The 20,216-nt window shown below is 43.4% G+C and overlaps 1 protein-coding gene across 4 annotated transcripts in view; it reads right to left on the bottom strand.

The window, feature by feature from the left end:
- The window catches only part of CDKL5 (cyclin dependent kinase like 5), a 212,252-nt gene that overhangs the window by 127,006 nt on the left and 65,030 nt on the right, over positions 1 to 20,216 (bottom strand). For all 4 annotated transcript variants that reach the window (XM_045017714.1, XM_045017797.1, XM_045017577.1 and 1 more), the window contains exons 2-3: positions 1,954 to 2,181; positions 913 to 947 (exon numbers count right to left, since the gene is read on the bottom strand). In XM_045017714.1, coding sequence (XP_044873649.1) covers positions 913 to 947; positions 1,954 to 2,017 — 99 coding nt within the window. In that variant the 5' untranslated portion in view covers positions 2,018 to 2,181. The remainder of the gene's footprint in view (positions 1 to 912; positions 948 to 1,953; positions 2,182 to 20,216) is intronic.

Genomic DNA, 20,216 nt, shown 5'->3' on the forward strand with positions numbered 1-20,216 from the left:
CCTGCATTGTGCAGGAGGTCAGACTAGATGATCATAATGGTCCCTTCGGACCTTAAAGTCTATGAGTCTATGAGTCTATATATGCACACACATGCATAAATTCCAATTTTGCCATCTGGTTAGCAAGAAACCCAATTTACATGTGCCTCAGTTATATTTTTTGGCAAACCTCAAATATAGTATATCATGTCCAAAAGCACAGCGACTAAGATAAGGAATGAGCAACCCCATCACACATTCCCAGATACATTAAGTGATTCATTTTGTTTCAGGCACACTGAATTTCAAACTCCATTCGCATTTTCAAAACTGTTTTTTCTGTTTTTCATTTGTCCTTTGCCAGATTAAAGTGAATATTCTTTTACTGCAGTTAGATTATCAAACAGCAGCCATGGAAATTCCATGCATCAGTCCTGAACAATTTGTTGCCACGTTACAGAAACCAACCAGATATATCGTATTAGCAAGATATGATTAATTACACAACAATAGTCTCTACTAGAATGTTTTGAATCATTCGACAATATTTTTCTTTTATCCAACTCTCAGTTTTAATTCCCAGGACTACATCTGAAGCATGACCAGACTAGTAACACTTACTAATTGTTGAACAAATTCAGAGAACATATTGTGTTAGAATTTATAAAATGAAACTGTGTCTTTTTGATTCTCTCTCTCTCTCTCTCTCTCCCTTCCTCTCCCTCCCTCCCTAGATGCAGCTGTTTCCTGTCACAATATAGTCAAATCAGGACCTTGAACAACTGATTGCAGGCCAAGGCCTGTCCCAAACAAGGCAGTAAAATGTATGTCTAATATATATTAACAACCCAGGTCTCACTCTCCATGTTTAAAATTTCATTCTTGCTTTCATCCATGGACCAACATCTATGTACAATTAATCTATGTATTTACCTTGTGTCTGCATTTAAGTACAACCCCATAGGCTCCTGAAACACAAAGGAAAAAAAACAAAAACAGATTAGTTACCATGCTGTGGGGAAAAGGAAGCAAAATACACTACATTTCACAGCTGTCTAATATGTATTATGGATGCATTGTTCCCAATACTATCTTCTTACACTTATAGCTAAAATGCTTTGTTGCATTTTTGTGTAGCAAAATTTAAAAATGAAGCTGACTGTAAGTATATGATTTTAAAATTCTTCTGTGAATTCCTTATTTTTAGAAATATGCATATGCAAGAAAATCTGGAATAACTGTATATTCCTATAATAAGTGGCTGTAGTGTAGACAGCCAACTACTGGACTTGTTTTTAAAAAAACCCAACAAAACAGAAAAAAATTGCGATTTCATGTACATTCTGGTACCTCTACTTTTTGTTTACTTTTAGGGCATCTCTCAGGGCTTATTTACACTGAAAATGCTATAGCAGCACAGCTGTAGGAGCATTCTCCTATTGGTACAGGTAATCCATCTCCTCGAGAAGGAGCAGCTAAATTGATATAAGAATTCTTCTGTTGACCTAGCGCTGCCTGTCTACATGGAGACTTAGGTCAGCTTAACTTCACCGCTCAAGGTATAGATTTTTCCCACCCTGACACATCAGAGTTCAGTTGGATTTGTAATAAGATAGTTTTTCCATTTTTTTAGGACATCCTGACAACTTAAAAATTAGACAATGGTTTTATTACTTAATATGTTGACATATATGTAAATAATTTTGTCTAGCTCCGTAATGTCCACAGTTAAGCATATAAATTGTTATAGAAATCCAATAAATAATTTTTTTTGCGCAGCCTAGATAACAATAATTTATTTTTTAAGAACAAATGACTCCCAACATTAAAGTAATCTTGAGAAATAACATTTTGCAGAATTTCATCTAATGGGAACAGGCTTTATTTTTTTCTCTTTAATAACAGAATAATATATAAATAGCCTCTGAATTCTACTAATTCTAATTCATATTTCATTAAGAAGAACTGACTTACCTTCACCTACAACCCCAAGGATCTCAAATTTATTCATCACATTACCAATGTTAAGAATCTTCATGAAGACAAATTCCTCTTGTGATGAGAGCCACAGAGCATGGCACAGAGAAGAGTATCTAAAGGGTGTGTGGTAGGCAAAACTGAAGACTTTTGACAGGAGAAATCCACATTGATTGACTGGACTTCTTACATACTTGTCCTAGTTTCCAGGAAGCTATTTAATGCCTGGAAAGAAATGAATGGTAAAATTAGCATCAGCAGATCTTGCTTTACAGCACGTAAAGAAAAACAATGGCATATATTCACAATATTTACCATCAGCACTGTGTTATTTGATAAAGAAAATTGCCTCATCCCCTTTCTGGGTTTTACAATGAATAGAGCTCTGCAGCATGTGTAAAGGGAGCCAGCAAAGGTGACTACATATCTGATATATGGCACAGCTGGTTTTGTAATCCCATACGCAGGACATCATTTAAAATAAAACAGCTTACATAAGAAATGTTTCCTGCTGGTAGAAGAGAAAAATTGCAGTGATCTACCACAGTGGGTAGTTGAACAGAACACACACCTATAAATGCTAGTGTTTTCCCTTCCATTTATGTTGGCAGCTAGCTACAGAAAAATTGATTGTGATTAGCCAGTTTATTCTTCACTCACTCCCATGATAGAAAATCGTCATTGGAAGAATCCTTACTATGCCAGCTCCTCTTTTTCTATCTTTTATTACACCTGGAAATATTTCTAACACTTTTCATGGTTAAATCTATTAGGAGCCTGTTTAAAAAGAATATGCTGAAAAATGTTTATGATATAAGAATTTTCAAAAAAAATAAATATACTTAGTACTGTACAATACACATACCCTTTCAAAGTTCTATTTGTAGCAAAGTTATACAATTTCAGACAATAAATGTAGTAATTACAAAAAAAATGTAACCAACACAAAGAAAGCAAGTTTTTACTCCAAGTAAAATTTGTCATCTATAGTTTTAGTAGAATGAGAAGTGTACCAAGATTTATTTTGCCATTGTATATAGTATCATCATCAATACATACACCATTTAGAGAGAAAAATAAACCACCAATATATTCACTGTAAAAGGGAACAGTTTTCACATCTCAATGCCCTAGGAATGGGACTACTCATGAGGAACTAGCCTGCAGGATGGGAATGAATCCATATAATTAAACCAACACATGGCACAGAGATCGAAGACCTAACTCTGCTGGATTCTGCACACACACAAACAAAACTACATCACTATTTTAGTGTTGCCAATGGATGTTGTCGAGAGTACTGCTGTGAGTCAAACGTAACGAAGAGGAGAGGCAAAAACACCACAATGCTGGCCTTGTCAAAAGACGTGGAAGACCAACTTGTTTGTAAAGAAACCAAAAGCTACATACAAAAAAAGAGAGAATCAAATACAGTATCTTAGAACCAAATTTTCTCTCTTAAAGTGATTAAGACATGAAGATAAAAAATGTCTTCCTAAATTAGACAGCTAGGGGGAAAATATCTTAAAAAGTTATTCCTTCATCACTGAAATATTTTTAGTTATTTTAGTTGGGCAGGAGAAACCATTTTCTTTACCTGAGTCTGTTAAACAGATGGCATTTCTTTCCATTCCCAACCCATACCCTTCATCTTTTCCTTCCACACTCTTCCCCCCAATATGTGTGGGTTTTTTCCTCTCATCTCCCCTTTGCAGCTCCTTCAATTTCTAAGGTAACAGTAACAAAACAACTAAAGAAACCACAGAAAGATATCTAATATGTTAGCCCCTGTACTACAGCCTATAATGGGCTGTGTTTTGTCCACCCCATTGTAGCATTTGCACAGAAACAAATCTTAGTCTTCGATGTGCAGATTGTGTATTAGTAATTAAACTACTGCCAGATTGGTGCTGAAAACACCAATGATGCTAGAGAATAAATGAGAATAAACTAAACAAAGCTGCCTTCTATACACAAGAAAAAAAATTGCCAGAGAGAAACAGGATCAACTCAGAAAATAAATTATTTTCAACTTTCTATTAAGTATCAGTCAACAATTCATTTAATGAAGATATTAAACAAGACTAAACATCAGTCCCTGTGATAACTAACAATCCAGTCACAAAACTTGGTACTTTAGTGTTTACAATTACCCTCTTAACGGCTCTTGTTTTTCATCCAGTTTTAAAATGTACATGATAATATTGAAGCCATGAGAATACTGAAGCAAAAATAATCTCTCATGCGACTCTATATCTAAATCGTTAAGAAGCCTAAAGGTATGTACACATTTCCCTTCATCTACGAATTCTGAAATTCTATAAAAACAGCAATTGAAGTCTGGCAATACCTGCTCCTCTTAAAGCCATGCTGCCTATTATTCATGGTTCAGTTCTTTTACTCGTTTTTCTTGATTGGTTCTCTTCCAATATTTGTTCCATGTTACTGGGGATAAAGGCTAGATTTGCAAGAGAGTCATTTTTTAAGGTCACTTTTAAAAAATTAGTACGAGCTTCCTTCCCCAAACCAGTCTTTCAACACATCTCCAATTTATCACCACCTTTCTTAAAAAAAAAAAAAAAAAAAAAAAAAGTGGCACAGTAAGTTGATTTGCTAATTACATTAGTACCCTTGGATGCATAACATATGGAAAGGCTGTTTTAGAGTTTGAGGGGGTTTTTTCTTAGCAAGTTACCAGTCTACCTGCACATATCAACAGTTAATATTACAACCAGTAATTTGTACATTGTGACACTGTAAATTAAAACGAATACCTCAAATTCCACATGAAAACATATTGGCCATGAACAAAAGGTCACAAAGCACAGGTGCTCCTGATGTGAAACTGCACTAGTAAGTGTACTACCATTTGTTGCACTAGTTTCAGCTTCAGAATAGTCTAAAGCTCTGTCTTCACTACCCCACAGTTTGGACTACAGGGGGTGTGAATAGCAGTGCAGGATGAAGTGCTCTGCTGTAACTTTTTTATATCAGGGTTAGAAGGGACCTCCACAGGTCATCTAGTCCAACCCCCTGCTCAAAGCAGGACCAATCCCCACACAGATTTTTGCCCCAGATCCCTAAATGGCCCCCTCGAGGATTGAACTCACATCCCTGGGTTTAGCAGGCCAATGCTCAAACCACTGAGCTGTCTCTTCCCCAGATGAACTCCTTGAGTGCAAAGTAAACAGTTCCTAGTTGGCATTAGTGTAGTTCTGTTTAAAAAAAAAATTACATCAATGCAAACTAGGAACCTTATAGTTTATGCCCACAGCTTCCACACAGGGGAGTTTCAGCGCACTGCTATTCACAACCCCCATAGTCCAAACTGTGAGACCATGCAGAGACAGCCTCAGTGTGTAGCTCCATTAAAAGCGCAGTACACCAATCTAATACTGAGGTGACAAAGGCATAGATAATCATTACAAGATCCAGATAAGAAAAGGCGATAGCCATTAACTCGAATATCCAGCAGCAACCTAGGATCTAGTAATATACCTGAGCAGAGAACGTGTGTCCACACACTGTTTATCAAGATACTACTGTAAAAGCAAACAAGGGAACTAGCCTAATTTTAAACACAGCCAAACCTTAGTTGCTTAAGAACAAATACCAAGGCTGCTCAAACCTGCTCATGGCATGAAACTGCTACTAACATTTGAGAGACATGGTGGGTGCAGTAATATTTTTTTATTGGACCAGCTTCCATTGGTGAAGGAAACAAGCTTTTGAGCTACACAGAGCTCATCTTCAGGCCTGGGAAACCTGAAGGAGAGCTCTGTATAATCTCGAAAGCTTGCTTCAGGCTATGGCTAACTACAGAGCTTACAGCAGCTCAGCTGCACCGTAACGCTGCTTGTGAAGTACCAATGCAGATGCTCTAAGCCGAGAGCTTTCCCAGCGACTTCATTGCTCCAGCCCCAGCAAGTGGCAGTAGCTATGTCAGTGGGAGAGCTGTCCCCACTGGCGCTTAGGTCAGTGTAACTTACTTTGCTCAGGGAGTTGTTTTATTCACATCCTTGAGTGACTTAATTTATATCCACTTAAACTGTAGTGTGTACATAGCCTCTCCCACCAACAGAAGTTGGTCCAATAAGAGATTATCTCACCCACCTTTTGTCTCTCTAACATCCTGGGAAAAAACACTGCTATAACACCACTGCATACTAACATGTGAATCCAGCAAGCCCCTATTTACAGTTATATCACTAGAACTTCAGTTGTTCCCATCTATAGCTCACTCATCCAGACAAACAAAGGGACACAGGAAAAAGTCACACTCAGAATTGGCACGGATATTGAGATTCTCTGTAGAGAGGGGAAAGGACTAAATGAGCTTAGTGACTGAACTATCAGCCAAGATTCAGGTTCTGTGTTTTGTTTGGATCTGCTAATCCTCTACTTCATCTATATGGGAGTCCACCTCCAAAAATAAAACAAAGCTGTCCTGTATACAAAAAAACAGTTTCAAATATTAGCTAAAGATGCAGGACAAAAACAATTAGTCATGTTCTCATAACTGTTGTTCAAGTTGTGTTGTTCACGTCCATTCCAATTAGGTGTGTGCACGCACACGTGCACCGTAGCCAGAAGATTTTTCCCCAGCAGTATCCGTGCGGTCAGCCTGAGCGCCCCCTGGAGTCGCGCCTTTATGGTGCCCAATAAATGGCCCTGCTGACCCGCCACCCCTTCAGGTACCTTCTTGCTGGCTAATCCGACAGAGGGGTAAGAGGGTGGTTATTAGAATGGACATGAACAATACATCTCGAAGAACAACAGTTACAAGAAGCTAACAGTTTTTTCTTCTTCGAGTGCTTGATCATGTCAATTCCAATAAGGTGACTCAAGTCCAAGTTCAGGAGGTGGGATCGGAGTTGTCCACTGATTGGAGCACTGCTTGTCCGAAGGCTGCATTGTCTCTGGCCTGCTGGATAATTGCATAGTGCATGGTGAAAGTATGAATGGAGGACCATGTTGCCACTCTGCAGGATTTCCTGAGTGGGGACCTGAGCCAGGAATGCTGTTGATGAAGCCTGCACCATGGTGAAGTATGCAGTGATTGCAGGTGCAGGAACTCCCACTAGATTGTAGCACTCACAAATGCAGGGCATGATCCATGATGAAATGCAATGCAACGACACAGGCAGACCTTTAATTCTGTTTGCCACTGCCACGAATAACTGGATCAATTTTCTGAACAGCTTCGTTCTGTCAATGTAGAAGGCTAGCGCCCTACGGACATCCAGTGAGTGAAGTCTTTGCTTCCTGCTGCTGGAATGCCGCTTAGTGTAGAAAACCAGGAGAAAGATGTCCTGGTTGATGTGAAACTGCAATACAACCTTTGGTAGGAAAGTAGGATGAGGTCTGAGCTGAACCTTGTCCTTATAGAACACAGAGCTCTGATATTAGGGCTTTAAGTTCAGACACCCTCCTGGCCAAGGTTATTGCTACCAGGAACACGACCTTGTAAAAGAGAGCAGGGAGCATGACGCCAAGGGTTCAAAGGGTGGTCCTATGAGTCTAGAATGGACCAGGTTGAGGTCCCAATACTGCCAAGACCTTTTAGAAACTGGCTGACCATCGGGTTAGCAAAGACAGAACAGCCCTCCATGCCTGGGTGGAAGGCCGAGATGGCAGCCAAGCGAACCCTTACTGATGATATCAAAAGCCCCTGCTGCTTCAGATGGAGGAAGCAGTCCAGAATAAGTGGCACTGAGGCTAGCATTGGGAACAAATGGTGCTGTGCCGACCAGATTGAAAATCTCTTCCACTTGTCAAGGCAGGTATCTCTTGAAGAGGGTTTCTCCTGCCAAGAAGGACTTGGCTAACCTGGTCTGAACAGGAAAGCTCTACCGGGTTCAACCATGGAGCTTCCATACCATAAGGTGCAGCAACCCAAAGTCTGTATGTTGGAGATTACCGTGATCTTGTGTCAGAAGGCCCGGGAAGAGCAGCAGGGCGACTGGCGCTTCCACGGACATATCTAGAAGAGATATGTACCAGTGCTGGCAGGGCCAGGCTGGAGCTATCAATATGATCTCAAGATCCGGAGGGAATGAGCTCAGGAGTACCTTATGAACAAGCGGTATGGGTGGAAAGGCGTATAGGAGACAACCTCAACAGCTGGAGACCAGGCTGCGATTTTTGAAAGGAGCAGAACTGCTGGCACTTCCTGTTATGTCATGTAGCAAAGAGGTCTATCTGGGGAAATCCCCACCTCTGGGAAATTTAATTCACAACTTGAGGGCGAAGGGACCACTCGTGGCTGTGAAGGGACCTTCTGAGGTGGTCCACCAGCTCCTTTTGTAACCCTGGGGAGGTACGACACTTGCAGGTGTAATGAAACGTTCTATTTGGAAGTCTCACAGCATGAGGACTTCCTGGCACAGGGGAGAGGAGCATGCATCCCGTTTGTTGATATAGAACATTGCCGTGGTGTTGTCCATCATAATTGGTGCACATTGTCCCATTAAGTATGCCTAGAAGGTCTGGCACGCTAGGCGCCACCACTCTCAACTCTCTGATATTGATGTGGAGAGCCAGATCCACCTGAGACCAGAGACCCTTACTCCTGTTGTCTCCTAGATGTGCTCCCCAGCCCAATTCTGATGCGTGCATCACTAGCGAAAGACAGTTGTGGACTGGTGAAGGGGACCCCTAAGCACACCTCTGGAGGGTCGAGCCACCACAGGAGGGACTCAAGGGCCAGGCAAGGCAGGATCATGATCCTGTCCAAGCTGTCCCGGGCTGGCTGATACACCAATGCTAACCATGACTAGAGTGGTTGGAGCCTCAGTCTGGCATGTTGCACCATGTAGCTACAAGCAGCCCTGTGTCCCAGAAGCTTCAGGCAGTTTCTTGCTGTGGTGGTGGGAAATTGTCAGACCTCGAAGGATACCGGCCAGGGTCTAGAACCTCGCTTCCGGCAGGTATTCCCTGGCTTGAGTTGAGTCCAGTACTGCCCCTATAAACCCTATCCTTTGAACAGGGGACAGAGTCGATTTTGCTTTGTTTAGAAGGAGACCCAGGTTGTCAAAGATGGCCCGAATGAATTTGACTTGAGCTTCCACTTGGGTCCTGGTTGTTGAGGTACGGAAACACCTGTACCTGGTGCCTGCGCAGGAATGCAGCAACAACAGCCATGCACTTGGTGAAGACTCAAAGTGCTGCTTACAGGCCAAACGCAAGGACTATATATTGGTAGTGGGTATTGTTCACCACAAACCTGAGGTACTTCTTGTGGGGTTGAGTAATTGCAATATGAAAGTAAGCGTCCTTCAAGTTGAGGGCGCATACCAGTCTGCTGGATCCAGTGAGGGCATGATGGAGGCGAACAAAACCATATGGAACTTGGGTTTCTTCACAAACTTGCAGGTCTAGGATGGGCCTGCGGCCACCTTTGGCTTTCAGTATTAGGAAATACTGGGAATAAAAACCCTTGCCTCAGTGCTCCTGAGGAACCTCCTCCATTGCCCCTAGAGATAAGAGCAACTGCACCTCCTGGATAAGGAGTTCTACATGAGAAGGGTCACTGAAGAGGGACGGGGAAGGGGCGGTGGAAGAACACAGAATTGGAGTATGCCCTCTCTACCATGCAGAGCACCCAGCAGTCTCATGCACAGTAGAAAGAGGATAGTTGGGACGAGAATGTAAGGCGGGGTGGATCCACTGTACACAGTCCTCAACCATGCCTTCAAAAGGCCAGTTTGGGCCCTGAATACAGCTTGGGTTGTCCCGAGCCCTGGCCAGAGGGTTGACGTAGCCTTCTCCTGCCGGTCCTGTTTCTCCTTCTGGACCCATTCCCTGGAGGTTCTGGTGACCGAACCACTGAGGCGGCCACGGATGGAAGTGTCTCCGCTCTGTCGATGGCGTACAGAGACACAGGACCTGAGTGTGGCTCTGGAGTGTTTTATGTTGTTTAGCCTCTTGTCCATTTCCCCTCCCTCTCCCCACCGGAGAAAGAGTCTCCCCCTCAAAAGGCAGGTCTTGTATGGTCTGCTGGACCTCATAGGGGAGACCAGAAACCTGGAGCCATGAGTCTCTTCTCATGGCTACTCCTGTGGCTGTAACCCTGGTGGCAGCATCTGGCCCATCAAGTGCCGCCTGCAGGGACACCCTGGAGATCAGTCTCCCCTCTCCTCAACCAAAGCCGAAAATATGGCACGGGAGTCCGAGGGGAGCAACTCCGTGAAATTAGTAATCGCCGAGCAGGTATTGTAGGAGTACCTGCTGACGATGGCCTGCTGGTTAGATATTCGGAGTTGTAGTCCCCCTGTTAAGTACACCTTTTGCATGAATAGGTCTAGGTTTTTTAGCATCCCTATTCTTGAGGGAAGGGCCCTAAAAGCCTTGCCTCTCCCGCTGGTTAGCAGCATCCACCACCAGAGAGTCACCACCGGGATGGAACCTGCGGTGCCGGCGCATTCTCCTGCCTCGGGGGGGGCAAGGACTACACTGAGACTCAGCAGGTCCTGAGACACCTCAAAAGCCTCCAGGGTGGATGGGAGCCGCAGGTGCTCCGAGGGGTTCAGCAAGCACGATGGGCCTGGACTCCACTACCTCACTTGGGCAGGAATCAACGTAACCCCACTCTGAGCCTTGGAGCCAAGACCCGACTGAGGTGCCACTGATGGCTGGTCCCTGGATCTTGCCAAGGGGGATTGGCCTCTTTCCGTTTTCTTCTGCGCCAGCGATTAGGATCGGTGCCGAAGGCTGGAGTGCCCCCGAGAGGATTCATGATGGTGCCGAGCCTCCTTGGGAGTGTCTTTCTTCGACATCAGATCTTCCAAAGATGGCTCTGGCACACACTGTGCCAAAGACTACGTACTGGGAGTGGGATCCCCAGCGCCTGGGTCTGACTGAGGTCGGAGAGCTGCCTCCATGAGGAGGATTTTAAGCCACTGCTCCCTCTAAGAGTTCTCGATCGGAATTCCTGATAGATCTTGCAGCGGTCTTTTTGGTGACCCTCGCTCAGACACCTTAAGTGGGGGTCAGTTTTAGGAATGCACTTCACACAGACCTGGCCAGCCTTGAAGCCAAGGGATTGTGCTATGCCCCGGTGTTAAATAAGGGGGGGGAACCCACTCATAACTGAAACTTGTAAGTGAACTAACTATGCTATACTAACCAACTAGAATTAACTATCTACAGCGAAAACCGAAAGTACCACTAAGCCGCTTGCCGAAGCAAGAGCAAGGGGAAGTTCCAGCTACCATCACTGGTGGTAAGAAAGAACTGAAAGGGTGGCAGGACAGCAAGGCCCTTTATTGGGCGTAAAAGGCACGACTCCAGGGAGCACCCAGGCCAACCCCCATGGAGGCTGCTAGGGGAAAAATATTCTGGCTACTGTGCAGGTGCGCATGCACACTCCTGATTGGAATTGACATGAACAAGCACTCGAAAAAGAATTAAGAGCACCTCAAACAGCTATGGCCAAAATTTTCAAAACTGGATGCCCAACATATTTTATAAACACAGCTTATCACCCTAGTGACCAGTTATATGAATCTGAAGATATCTGGACCCAGTTTCTAGACAGATTTGGATAAAAACATTAGACGCACCCAAAGAATGCTAGACCTTCATTCCCCCTAACCCCTCCTATCCTCATTCCCTCCTCCTGAACCTGTCCTCTCCTTCCCTGCTCTCCCTATTTATGTATTGTCTTCTCCTATTTTAGTATGGAAACTCCAGCTATAACATCTTATGTCTATGTAGTATTCTCTCGTCTTGTATTGTCTGTCTGGTCTTGCAGCTTTGATGAGTTGTAAAATTGCATAATTCAGTTGGAGATCCTATGAAGTGTGCAAGTATTTGAGAACATATACAAGCTGTAAGTCATTCACTTTTTGTTCCTTTCATTGTCCGTTTCTTTATTGGGAGGAAGGGGGGGAAAAAAAAATCAATAAAAAAGTAATCACGCACACAAAAGAAAAAAGACAGCAGTAGGAGACAGTGTCACCTAGGACAACTTTTAAATCCCCCACTGTGAGCAGGCCTGCTCCCAAATCACAGAGCCCAAAATGCCCATGGTGACTCAGAAGGATTGCCAACATCTCTTGAACAGGAGAAAGTAGAAAGGAAAAATAAACACTTGCTCACTGATCTTCTGTTCTCCATTTTTCTTGCAGAGCCTAATTTTCATTAATCTACAGGATTTACTCCACTCCACACTGCAGGATAGAGGAGAACTTTTGGTTCTTAGTCTTTAAAGTACAAGAAAAATAAGTTATTAAATAAAAGGTGAACATACAGAGTATTTATTAATACCCTATGAATGCCGGAACTAAACTTTGTGGTTATTCCAACACAGACCAAAATAACCACAATGACTGCTATCCCATGTAATTTTCAACCCTATTATTACTCTGATTGTTGGTTCATTATTCAGATTGATTTTTTTTTTAAATAAAACCCATGAAATCACTTTCTTAAACAAAAAAAGCATACATCTACTAAAAATAAGCCACCAAGAGGTCCAAAAAAAGCCCAAAATGTCTAATTATAAATTAATAGCATCAGGTACTATACTGCTATTAGTGAACAAAAATGTAATGTGTAACTAGCCCTTAGAAGTATTTACCAGATTTCTACTATTAATTCTTGATGCTTGTTTCAAATCAGACCCACAGCAATTTTTCCTTTTGTTTTTTAAATTAAAAACTTCCCTCTTAGCCAACCTCATAAAAAATTAAACATAAAAATGTATCCAGAACATGCCAAAAAAAAAAAAAAAAAAAGACGCTTCACTTGCCATTTGTCATGTTAACAAAAGTATCATATTTTACTTACTTGACTCAAGATTACTTATCCTCCACACACTTCAAAGTAACGAAGTTTACTACACTAGACATTTCTTTAGGTTAATTTTAATTCCTCCTGACTCAATGGTTGCACTTCCTGACTCTCAAACTTTGTTCGACGAGGACATCAGCTGCTTCAATTGTTAATTCCAGGGCCATCAACTCACCATCAGGAGAGGAAACCAGCCCAGCTCTTCGCTGGTACGGCACCATTTTTATATCCCTCATATACTGTTTTCCCTCTTTCTCAGCCTCCTTCATAGCACTACTCTCTTGAGAAAAGCCCACCTGCAGCAGGAAGTGTGAGTAGCGGGAAAGAGTATTCACTCATGTGTTGCTCTACTTTCTCCCTGTATTTACAGCTGAGAGATGAGGAAAGAACCAAGAAAGGGGCAGGAGATCCAAGGAGTTTCAAAAAGGGGAAGCAATCCAAGGTAAAATCAGCAAGCACAGAGCAGGAAACATTGTAGGGAAGTAAGGAAAAGGAGAGGATGTGGGGACAACACTGGCACAGAGTTAAAAAAAAGACAAAAAAGGAACATTTTAGAGAAAAGAAAACAAAAAGTTCTAAAAATTAGTCAAGTCAGAGGACAACTTGGGCAATTAATACATTTTAAAAAAACATCAAAACACAGAATGGAATAAGAAGAGAAGGGGAAAGAGGGAGAAAACAGTATTTTATTAAAATATGAATTGTGTAGAAAGACTACTTTACTCAAATTTTGAATCTAAGATTTAAATCGCGGTATGGCTAATTAAAAAAATATTAATAGCCTGAACTTTTTCTTAGGGACATGTTACTTTGAGAGGATGCTAAAAGCCACCTTAAATTTTCATTCCGAAAAAGATGAGTTATGAAATACTCATTTAATTATATTTTACAGAGACACCAACAATTTGAAATTTAGTCAGGGTCATTTTCAAAAAAAGAGTTAAAACATTCAGGTACTATCACCCTGTAAGATTCTTTGCCAATTTTTGTGGGGGTTTTATAATCATATTCCTATTTTTTTTAAAATGTCCCCTGCCCTTTTGCTCTGCAACAGACACACACAAATAAGGGAAATTGAGTGTATACAAGGTTCTGTTAAATGCACAAGGTAAATATACTGAAAGAGCAGAAAACAAACAGCTTTTCTCTAATATCTTTTAGTTATAGCAAATGTAGTTATAAGGAAAGTGGGAGAAAAATTTCCAAAAGGAAGTGAAATTTAAACTGATGGCATCCCTTTGTAAGATATATTTAATAAAGGAATTTAGTCTTATTTTAATTTCTATGCTAATTCCAAAGATTTTATATTTTATTGTAGTTTCCATTTAAAGGGAAGGAAAAAAGAATGCCTGTACAGCTAGGGCTCAAGTGCATTGCATTAGCATCATGTCACAGTCAGATGCATTTCTCAGAAGTAGTAGAGGGGAGGGGTTAGAACAAGTTCTAACTGATTTAAAGATAGATTTTATGTTTGTATTTCTATGGAGATGCTGAAGATTAGTTAGAGTTCAATTACATTATAAAACTGATAGCAGGGCTGATATCATTTGAAGAATTATTATGCACAATACATTACTACAGAGATTAGATTTTGAAAAATTTATTTCAAGTTTGGCAGGATCCAAAATACCAGTCTCTCTTTTTAATTTTACCTATTTGATAAGTATGCGTGTTCTCCCCGACCCCTACCTTTTCCAAATCAACTCAACAAAAAGTCAGCAGTCCACTCATGAATAAACATACATTAACAAATCAGCATGAGCATAGGAAAGAAATATGGTTTTGATAAAGAAATATTTCGACTCCACCTTCCAAGAGATTATTTTAGAGAGAGAAAAAGAGAGATGATGAACAAGAAGATTACTCACCTTCTGCAGTAAAGGAGGTTCTTCAAGATGTGTGTCCCTGTGGATACTCCACTGTAGGTGGGGCAACACCCCCTGAGCCTGGGATCGAAGATCTACATCAGCAGTGTTTGTCGGACTGCACATGCGCGCCTCCCCCCTCTCACACTGTGAGTGGGACATATATATATAATGCTGTGTGGTCCGACTGCTCCCCATCCTTCTTTGCCATAAAGTTTATGTTTCAGCTCTGAAGCAAAGAGGACGAGGATAGGTAGTGGAACACCCATACGGACTCATCTTAAAGAACCTCAGTTACTGCACAAGGTGAGTAACCCTGTCTTCTTCAAATGATGTCCCCATGGGTGCTCCACTCCAGGGGAAAGTAGTGCCCCTAATAGGAAGGCTGGGGCTTTGGAGAAGTATTTACTACAAATGATAGGACAGCATGTTCTAGGAAAATGTCCACTGTTGCGTCATGAGTAATAGCGTAGTGATGGGCAAAAGTGTCTGTTATTCCCACGTGGCAGCTTACAAATGTCAGTAATGGGAACATTATTGAGAAAAGCAATGGAGGTGGAAATCAAACAGGTAGACTGTGCTCTAATTCTAGTAGGAGGTTGTCTGTTTTGTAGTTCATAGGACAAATGTATGCATTGCTAGATACTTTAGAAAGGCACTGTTTACAGATGGCTGCACCGCTGGATCTTTTGGTCATTGAAAGGTGGTGGTGGTGATGGTGATTTTTGGAAAGGTTAGTCCTGCCCAAGTAGGTCTCGTATGTTGGGATAAAAATTTGGAGACCTTTTTGAAAACATTTTGTGAGTGTGTGTGAAGATGGAATGTCCGTCTTTGTAGCAGTAAAGAGTAGTGATTGTGGTCAAATGCACCCAAATGGAGCTGGTGGATAGTCCCAATTGTTTAAGGTGTAATATATAGCCCAGAATAAGTGGTAGTGGAGCATGTACTGCTTCAACGTGATGGGAGGCGCACCAGCACTGGAATCTAATCAATTTCTGAAGGTAAGTGTGTCTAGTCATGTTGTGCCTGCTATTCAAAAGTATCTGTTTAACTGCTTCCAAACAGGCTATTTCTGAATCCCAGAACCCTGGAGAAGCCAGGGTTTGAGGTGGAATATCTGTGGACTGGGATGGAGGATGCGCCCCATGTCCTGTGAAAGGAGCCACAGCATTGGATGGAGAGAGATCAGCCAGCATTCCATCATACACCATTTGCACGTATACCAGAACTGTCACGGCCATATTAGAGCTATAAGGATGACGTGAGCTCGGTCCTCCTGTATCTTGCAGAGTATTCAAAACAGAAGGGGGAAGGGAGAGAAGAAAGTGGTGCATCCCATGTGATGAGGAATGCATCTCCCAGAGATTCAAGTTGCAGTCCCACTCTTGACCAGAATGGAGGGCAGTAGGCATTTTGTGGAGTGGCAAAAGATCTTTGGTAGGGAATCCCCATCAGCTGAAAATGAGCAGAAGGATTCACATATCCAGTTACTACTTGTGGCCGTGGGAGAATCTCCGGCTCAATGAGTCCACAATGGTGTTCAGGAAAGTATGTGGCTGAGATGGTGATGTTGTGTCAGATACACCAGTTCCATAATTTCAGTGCCTCCAAACATAAGGAATGGGACCTCATTCCACAATGCCTGTTGATACAAAACATGCAGGCGATATTGTCCACCATGACTCTGATAGTGCAATGTTTGAGTAGCAGAAAGAAATGTCAGCAGGCATTGTGAACTGCTTGTAGTTCTAGGAATTTTATGTGTAGGGTGGATTCAGTTAAGGACCACCTGCCCTGACTGGGAAGGTGCGCTCCCCAACCAATCAATGAGGCATTGGTTGTGAGAATCATTGTCAGAACTGGTCGAAGGAAAGCAACCCCGATGCAGACATTCTTGGGCTGCATCCACCATAGTAATGAGTCCTTAACCCTCATCATCATGAATAACATTTTGTGGAGGCTATGTTTGTGAGGGACATATACTATACGAAGCCATGCCTGAAGACACTGCATGTGTAACCATGCATGATTTACCACCAATGTGTCTGCTGCCATGTGGCCTAATAGCTAGATACACATTCTGGTAGAGATCTGAGGGCAGGGTCGTATCATGGATACAAGATCCACTATAGTCAAGAATCTGTGAGGTGGAAAGAAGGCCCTGGCTTGTATGGCACCTAGTTGTGTGCCGATGAACTCCAGGTGTTGTACTGGCGTTAAAGTAGACTTGTTCAAGTTCATGCAGAGGGGAAGGTTCATGAAAAGGTCCATTGTCACCCGGACAGTGCAAAGAGCATCTGTTTCAGATTAAGCGTTGAGGAGACAGTCATCTAAGTATGGAAGGATGATGATGTCTTTTTTCTTGACATAGGCAGCGACTACTGCAAGGACTTTGGAGAATACACACAGGGCCACTGACAGTCTGAGTACTGAGTCAGCACTGCGAGTAATCAGTGCCCATGGTAAACTGGAGAAACTGTCTCTGAGCAGGGTGTATTGTGATGTTGAAGTCTTGGAGGTCGAAGGCTGAGAAACAGTCATCCCTCCCCCCCCCCCGTTCAAGTGCTAGGATAAAGATGAAGAAGGTAACCATCTTGAAGTGTTGCAGTTTGACAAACATGTTTAGATTTCAAAGGTGCAGGATGGGTTGCCGGATTTCCTTTGGATCAGAAATAATGGGAGTAGAAATCCCATCCCCCGTGTTGGAAAGGAACCAGTTCTATGGCACCCAGTTGGAGAAGATAAACTCTGTGGGGAGAAATAAATTGTGAGGGGGTCCCTGAAGAGGGACAGGGAACAGCGTGGCAGGGCAGGATAGTCAGAGGAAGGGGATGGAGTATCCTATCTCTAGAACCCACTTGTCCAGGGTGATTAGTCTACATGATGGATGAAATGGAGCTAAATTAGTCACCAAACAGGTGGAGTATTGAAGATGGTTGGAATGACTGGAAGAGAGGGAGTCTTCTCAGGGCCTCGACTACACCTTCAAAATTGTTGCTTGGCTGGGGGTGCATGAGAGGAGGCCCCTGGAGGAGTGGGCTGTCTACATTTGACAGAGGGCCTGTGTCTTCGACACTGGGTGTCATAGTGCCATTGAGCAGTGTACTTCAGTGGTTGGGATTGTGGGGGGAGATAATACTTCCCCAGACATCTCTTTGGTGCTTGCATGTAAAATGCTGAGAGAGCAGAGAGTTCTTCAGGAGTCTTTTAGAGAATGCAGGGAATCATTCGTATGCTCCATGAACACTTGTGGCCCTCAAAAGGTAAGTCTTCCACCGTAGTTTATACCTCCATGATGCACATCTCATGACCAGAGCAGTTGCGATAGAGCAGGCGGCAGTGCCCGCAGAGTCTAACAAGGTTTGTAGGGCAGTACAGGCCAAGAGATGTCCCTCAGATATTAGCATCTGAAATTGTTTTCTTGGCCTTAGAAAGGTTATGGCAGAGTTCTTCTAATTTGGAGTAGTTAAGATAGTTATACTTAGCCATAAGAGCTTCATAATTAGATATTTGAAATTGGAGCATGGCAGATTAATAAGCCTTGCGTCTGAATAAATCTAAGCATTCCCAGTCTCTGTCTTAATTATTAGAACGAGATTGGTATTGTTAGCCTCTCTTGCACCACATTAACTACCAGAGAATTTGGGGTGGGCTGCGAGAACAGAAATTCCACACCCTTCACTGGAACAATATTTTTTGTGTGCATGTTTGCAGGTCAGAGGGATGGACGCCGGGGTCTGCTGGTGCACTTTCTTGGGCTCAAGAAGCACCTCGTTGATAGGTAGCACATTTTGGAGGAAGAGAATGGGCGGAGAGTATCAACTAGTTTATGCTGCTGATATTTAAACTTCCTCCAAAAGGAATCTAGAGGGAGCCTGCAATCCTGCAGAAGACTTCAGGCACTTTCAGGAATTAATCAATCAGCAGCCATAGAAGATGGAGGCATGATAGCTTCATCGGGGAAGAAGAAGAGAAATGTTGTGTTGGTGGAGCTTCCGCCTCTTGTTCTTCTTCCTCAACCGGTACTGGTGGGGATTTGGTTTCTGGCAGGCAAAAGACCTATGGAGAAGGGAGAGGTGTAGGTCTCCGGCTTTGCTCCATGGGAGATTTCCCAAATTGTGCCTTGTACATGGCCCAAGGGTCCCAATATGGCCACTATGGAGGAAGTGGAATGTGTGGTTGCATCCAGGGTGGTCCGTACCAGGACTGTGGTCTGGATGTGGATTCCAAATAGTGAGGATGCATAGATAAAATCTTGGAGCCTATCTTGAATAAGAAGGTGTGATGGAGCCCTCCTTGTTGCTAGGGAAGGGAGGTGCCAGCCTCAGAGGAGAAAGGGAGGAATGTCATGAGTCCACCGAGGAGGGTGGGAGTGGTGGAAGCTCGTGCCTGAGAAGAGATGACTCAGAAGCATCAGATACAAGCAGGTCTTTCGGGTATATGAATTCCAGTGGAGGAGGAAGAAGCATCATCAGTGCCAGTGTATGATTCATTGCTGAAGGAGAGATGCATTCCCCTGAGCAGCCAGCAGGTAGAGCTAGAGACTTGGTCGGTTCTGATGATTTGCTCAGTGCCAGTGGTTTAGATGGTGCTGAGGACTTGCTCAGTGCTGAAAAGGATGCAGGTGCCAATGGTTTTGTGGGTGCCTTAGCTCCTGCAGCCGGTTTATCTTGGTCTCCAAAACCAAGGGACAGTTCTGAGGGCTGTAGGTCAGCCTGGTTAGGGTCTTTAGATCGTTGTTTTGAGCTGGAGGTTCTTGGATGGGCCACGAAGCCATGTCCCATCGGAAGATGTTGAAGAATCTGACCTCACAGCGGATAGAGTCCTGGAGGGCTGTGCCTCACAGCGTGAGGAGGAAGCCAATTTCTTCTCATCAGAACAGAGACACAGACAACTTTCTCTTGGTGGGATGCAGAGAATGGGGATCAGTGGACAAACTGGCCAAACATGAAGGCTGCACAGGGGGAGAGTCTGAGCCCCGGGCCTTGACTCTGCGCAACTTGAGAAGGACCTTGTGGACTAATGGGAATGGAGGAAAGGCGTAGTACAGGTGGTCTTTCCACGGTATCAGAAAGGCGTCCAATAGGGAACCCAGGGAGCGCCACTGGAGAGAGCAGAAGACCTGGCACTTCTGATTCTCGCAAGAGGTGAAAAGGTCTATGTGGGGAAACCCCCACTTCCGGAAAACAGAATGGATAACGTCCGGGCAAATCGACCACTCGTGAGCCAGAAAGGATCTGCTGAGGCGATCTGCCAAGGTGTTTTGGACTCCTGGGAGAAACGACGCCACCAGGTTGATCAAGTGGGCTATGCAGAATTCCCACAGGCGAATGGCTTCCTGACAGAGGGAGGAATGATCGCGTTCCCCCTTGTTTGTTGATATAAAACATGGCGGTTGCGTTGTCTGTGAAAACTGCAACACAGCTGCCCTGAAGGTGTTTGCGGAACACCTGACACGCCAGGCGTACTGCTCTCAGTTCCCGTACGTTGATGTGCAGGGATCTCTCTTGTGTGGACCAAAGGACCTGTGTGTGAAGGTCCGTGAGGTGAGTGCCCCAGCCCAGAGATGATGCGTCCGTGGTTAAGACCCGGGAGGGCTGC

Source organism: Mauremys mutica, chromosome 1 (genome assembly GCF_020497125.1).
Source record: "Mauremys mutica isolate MM-2020 ecotype Southern chromosome 1, ASM2049712v1, whole genome shotgun sequence".
NCBI classification, from domain to species: domain Eukaryota; kingdom Metazoa; phylum Chordata; order Testudines; family Geoemydidae; genus Mauremys; species Mauremys mutica.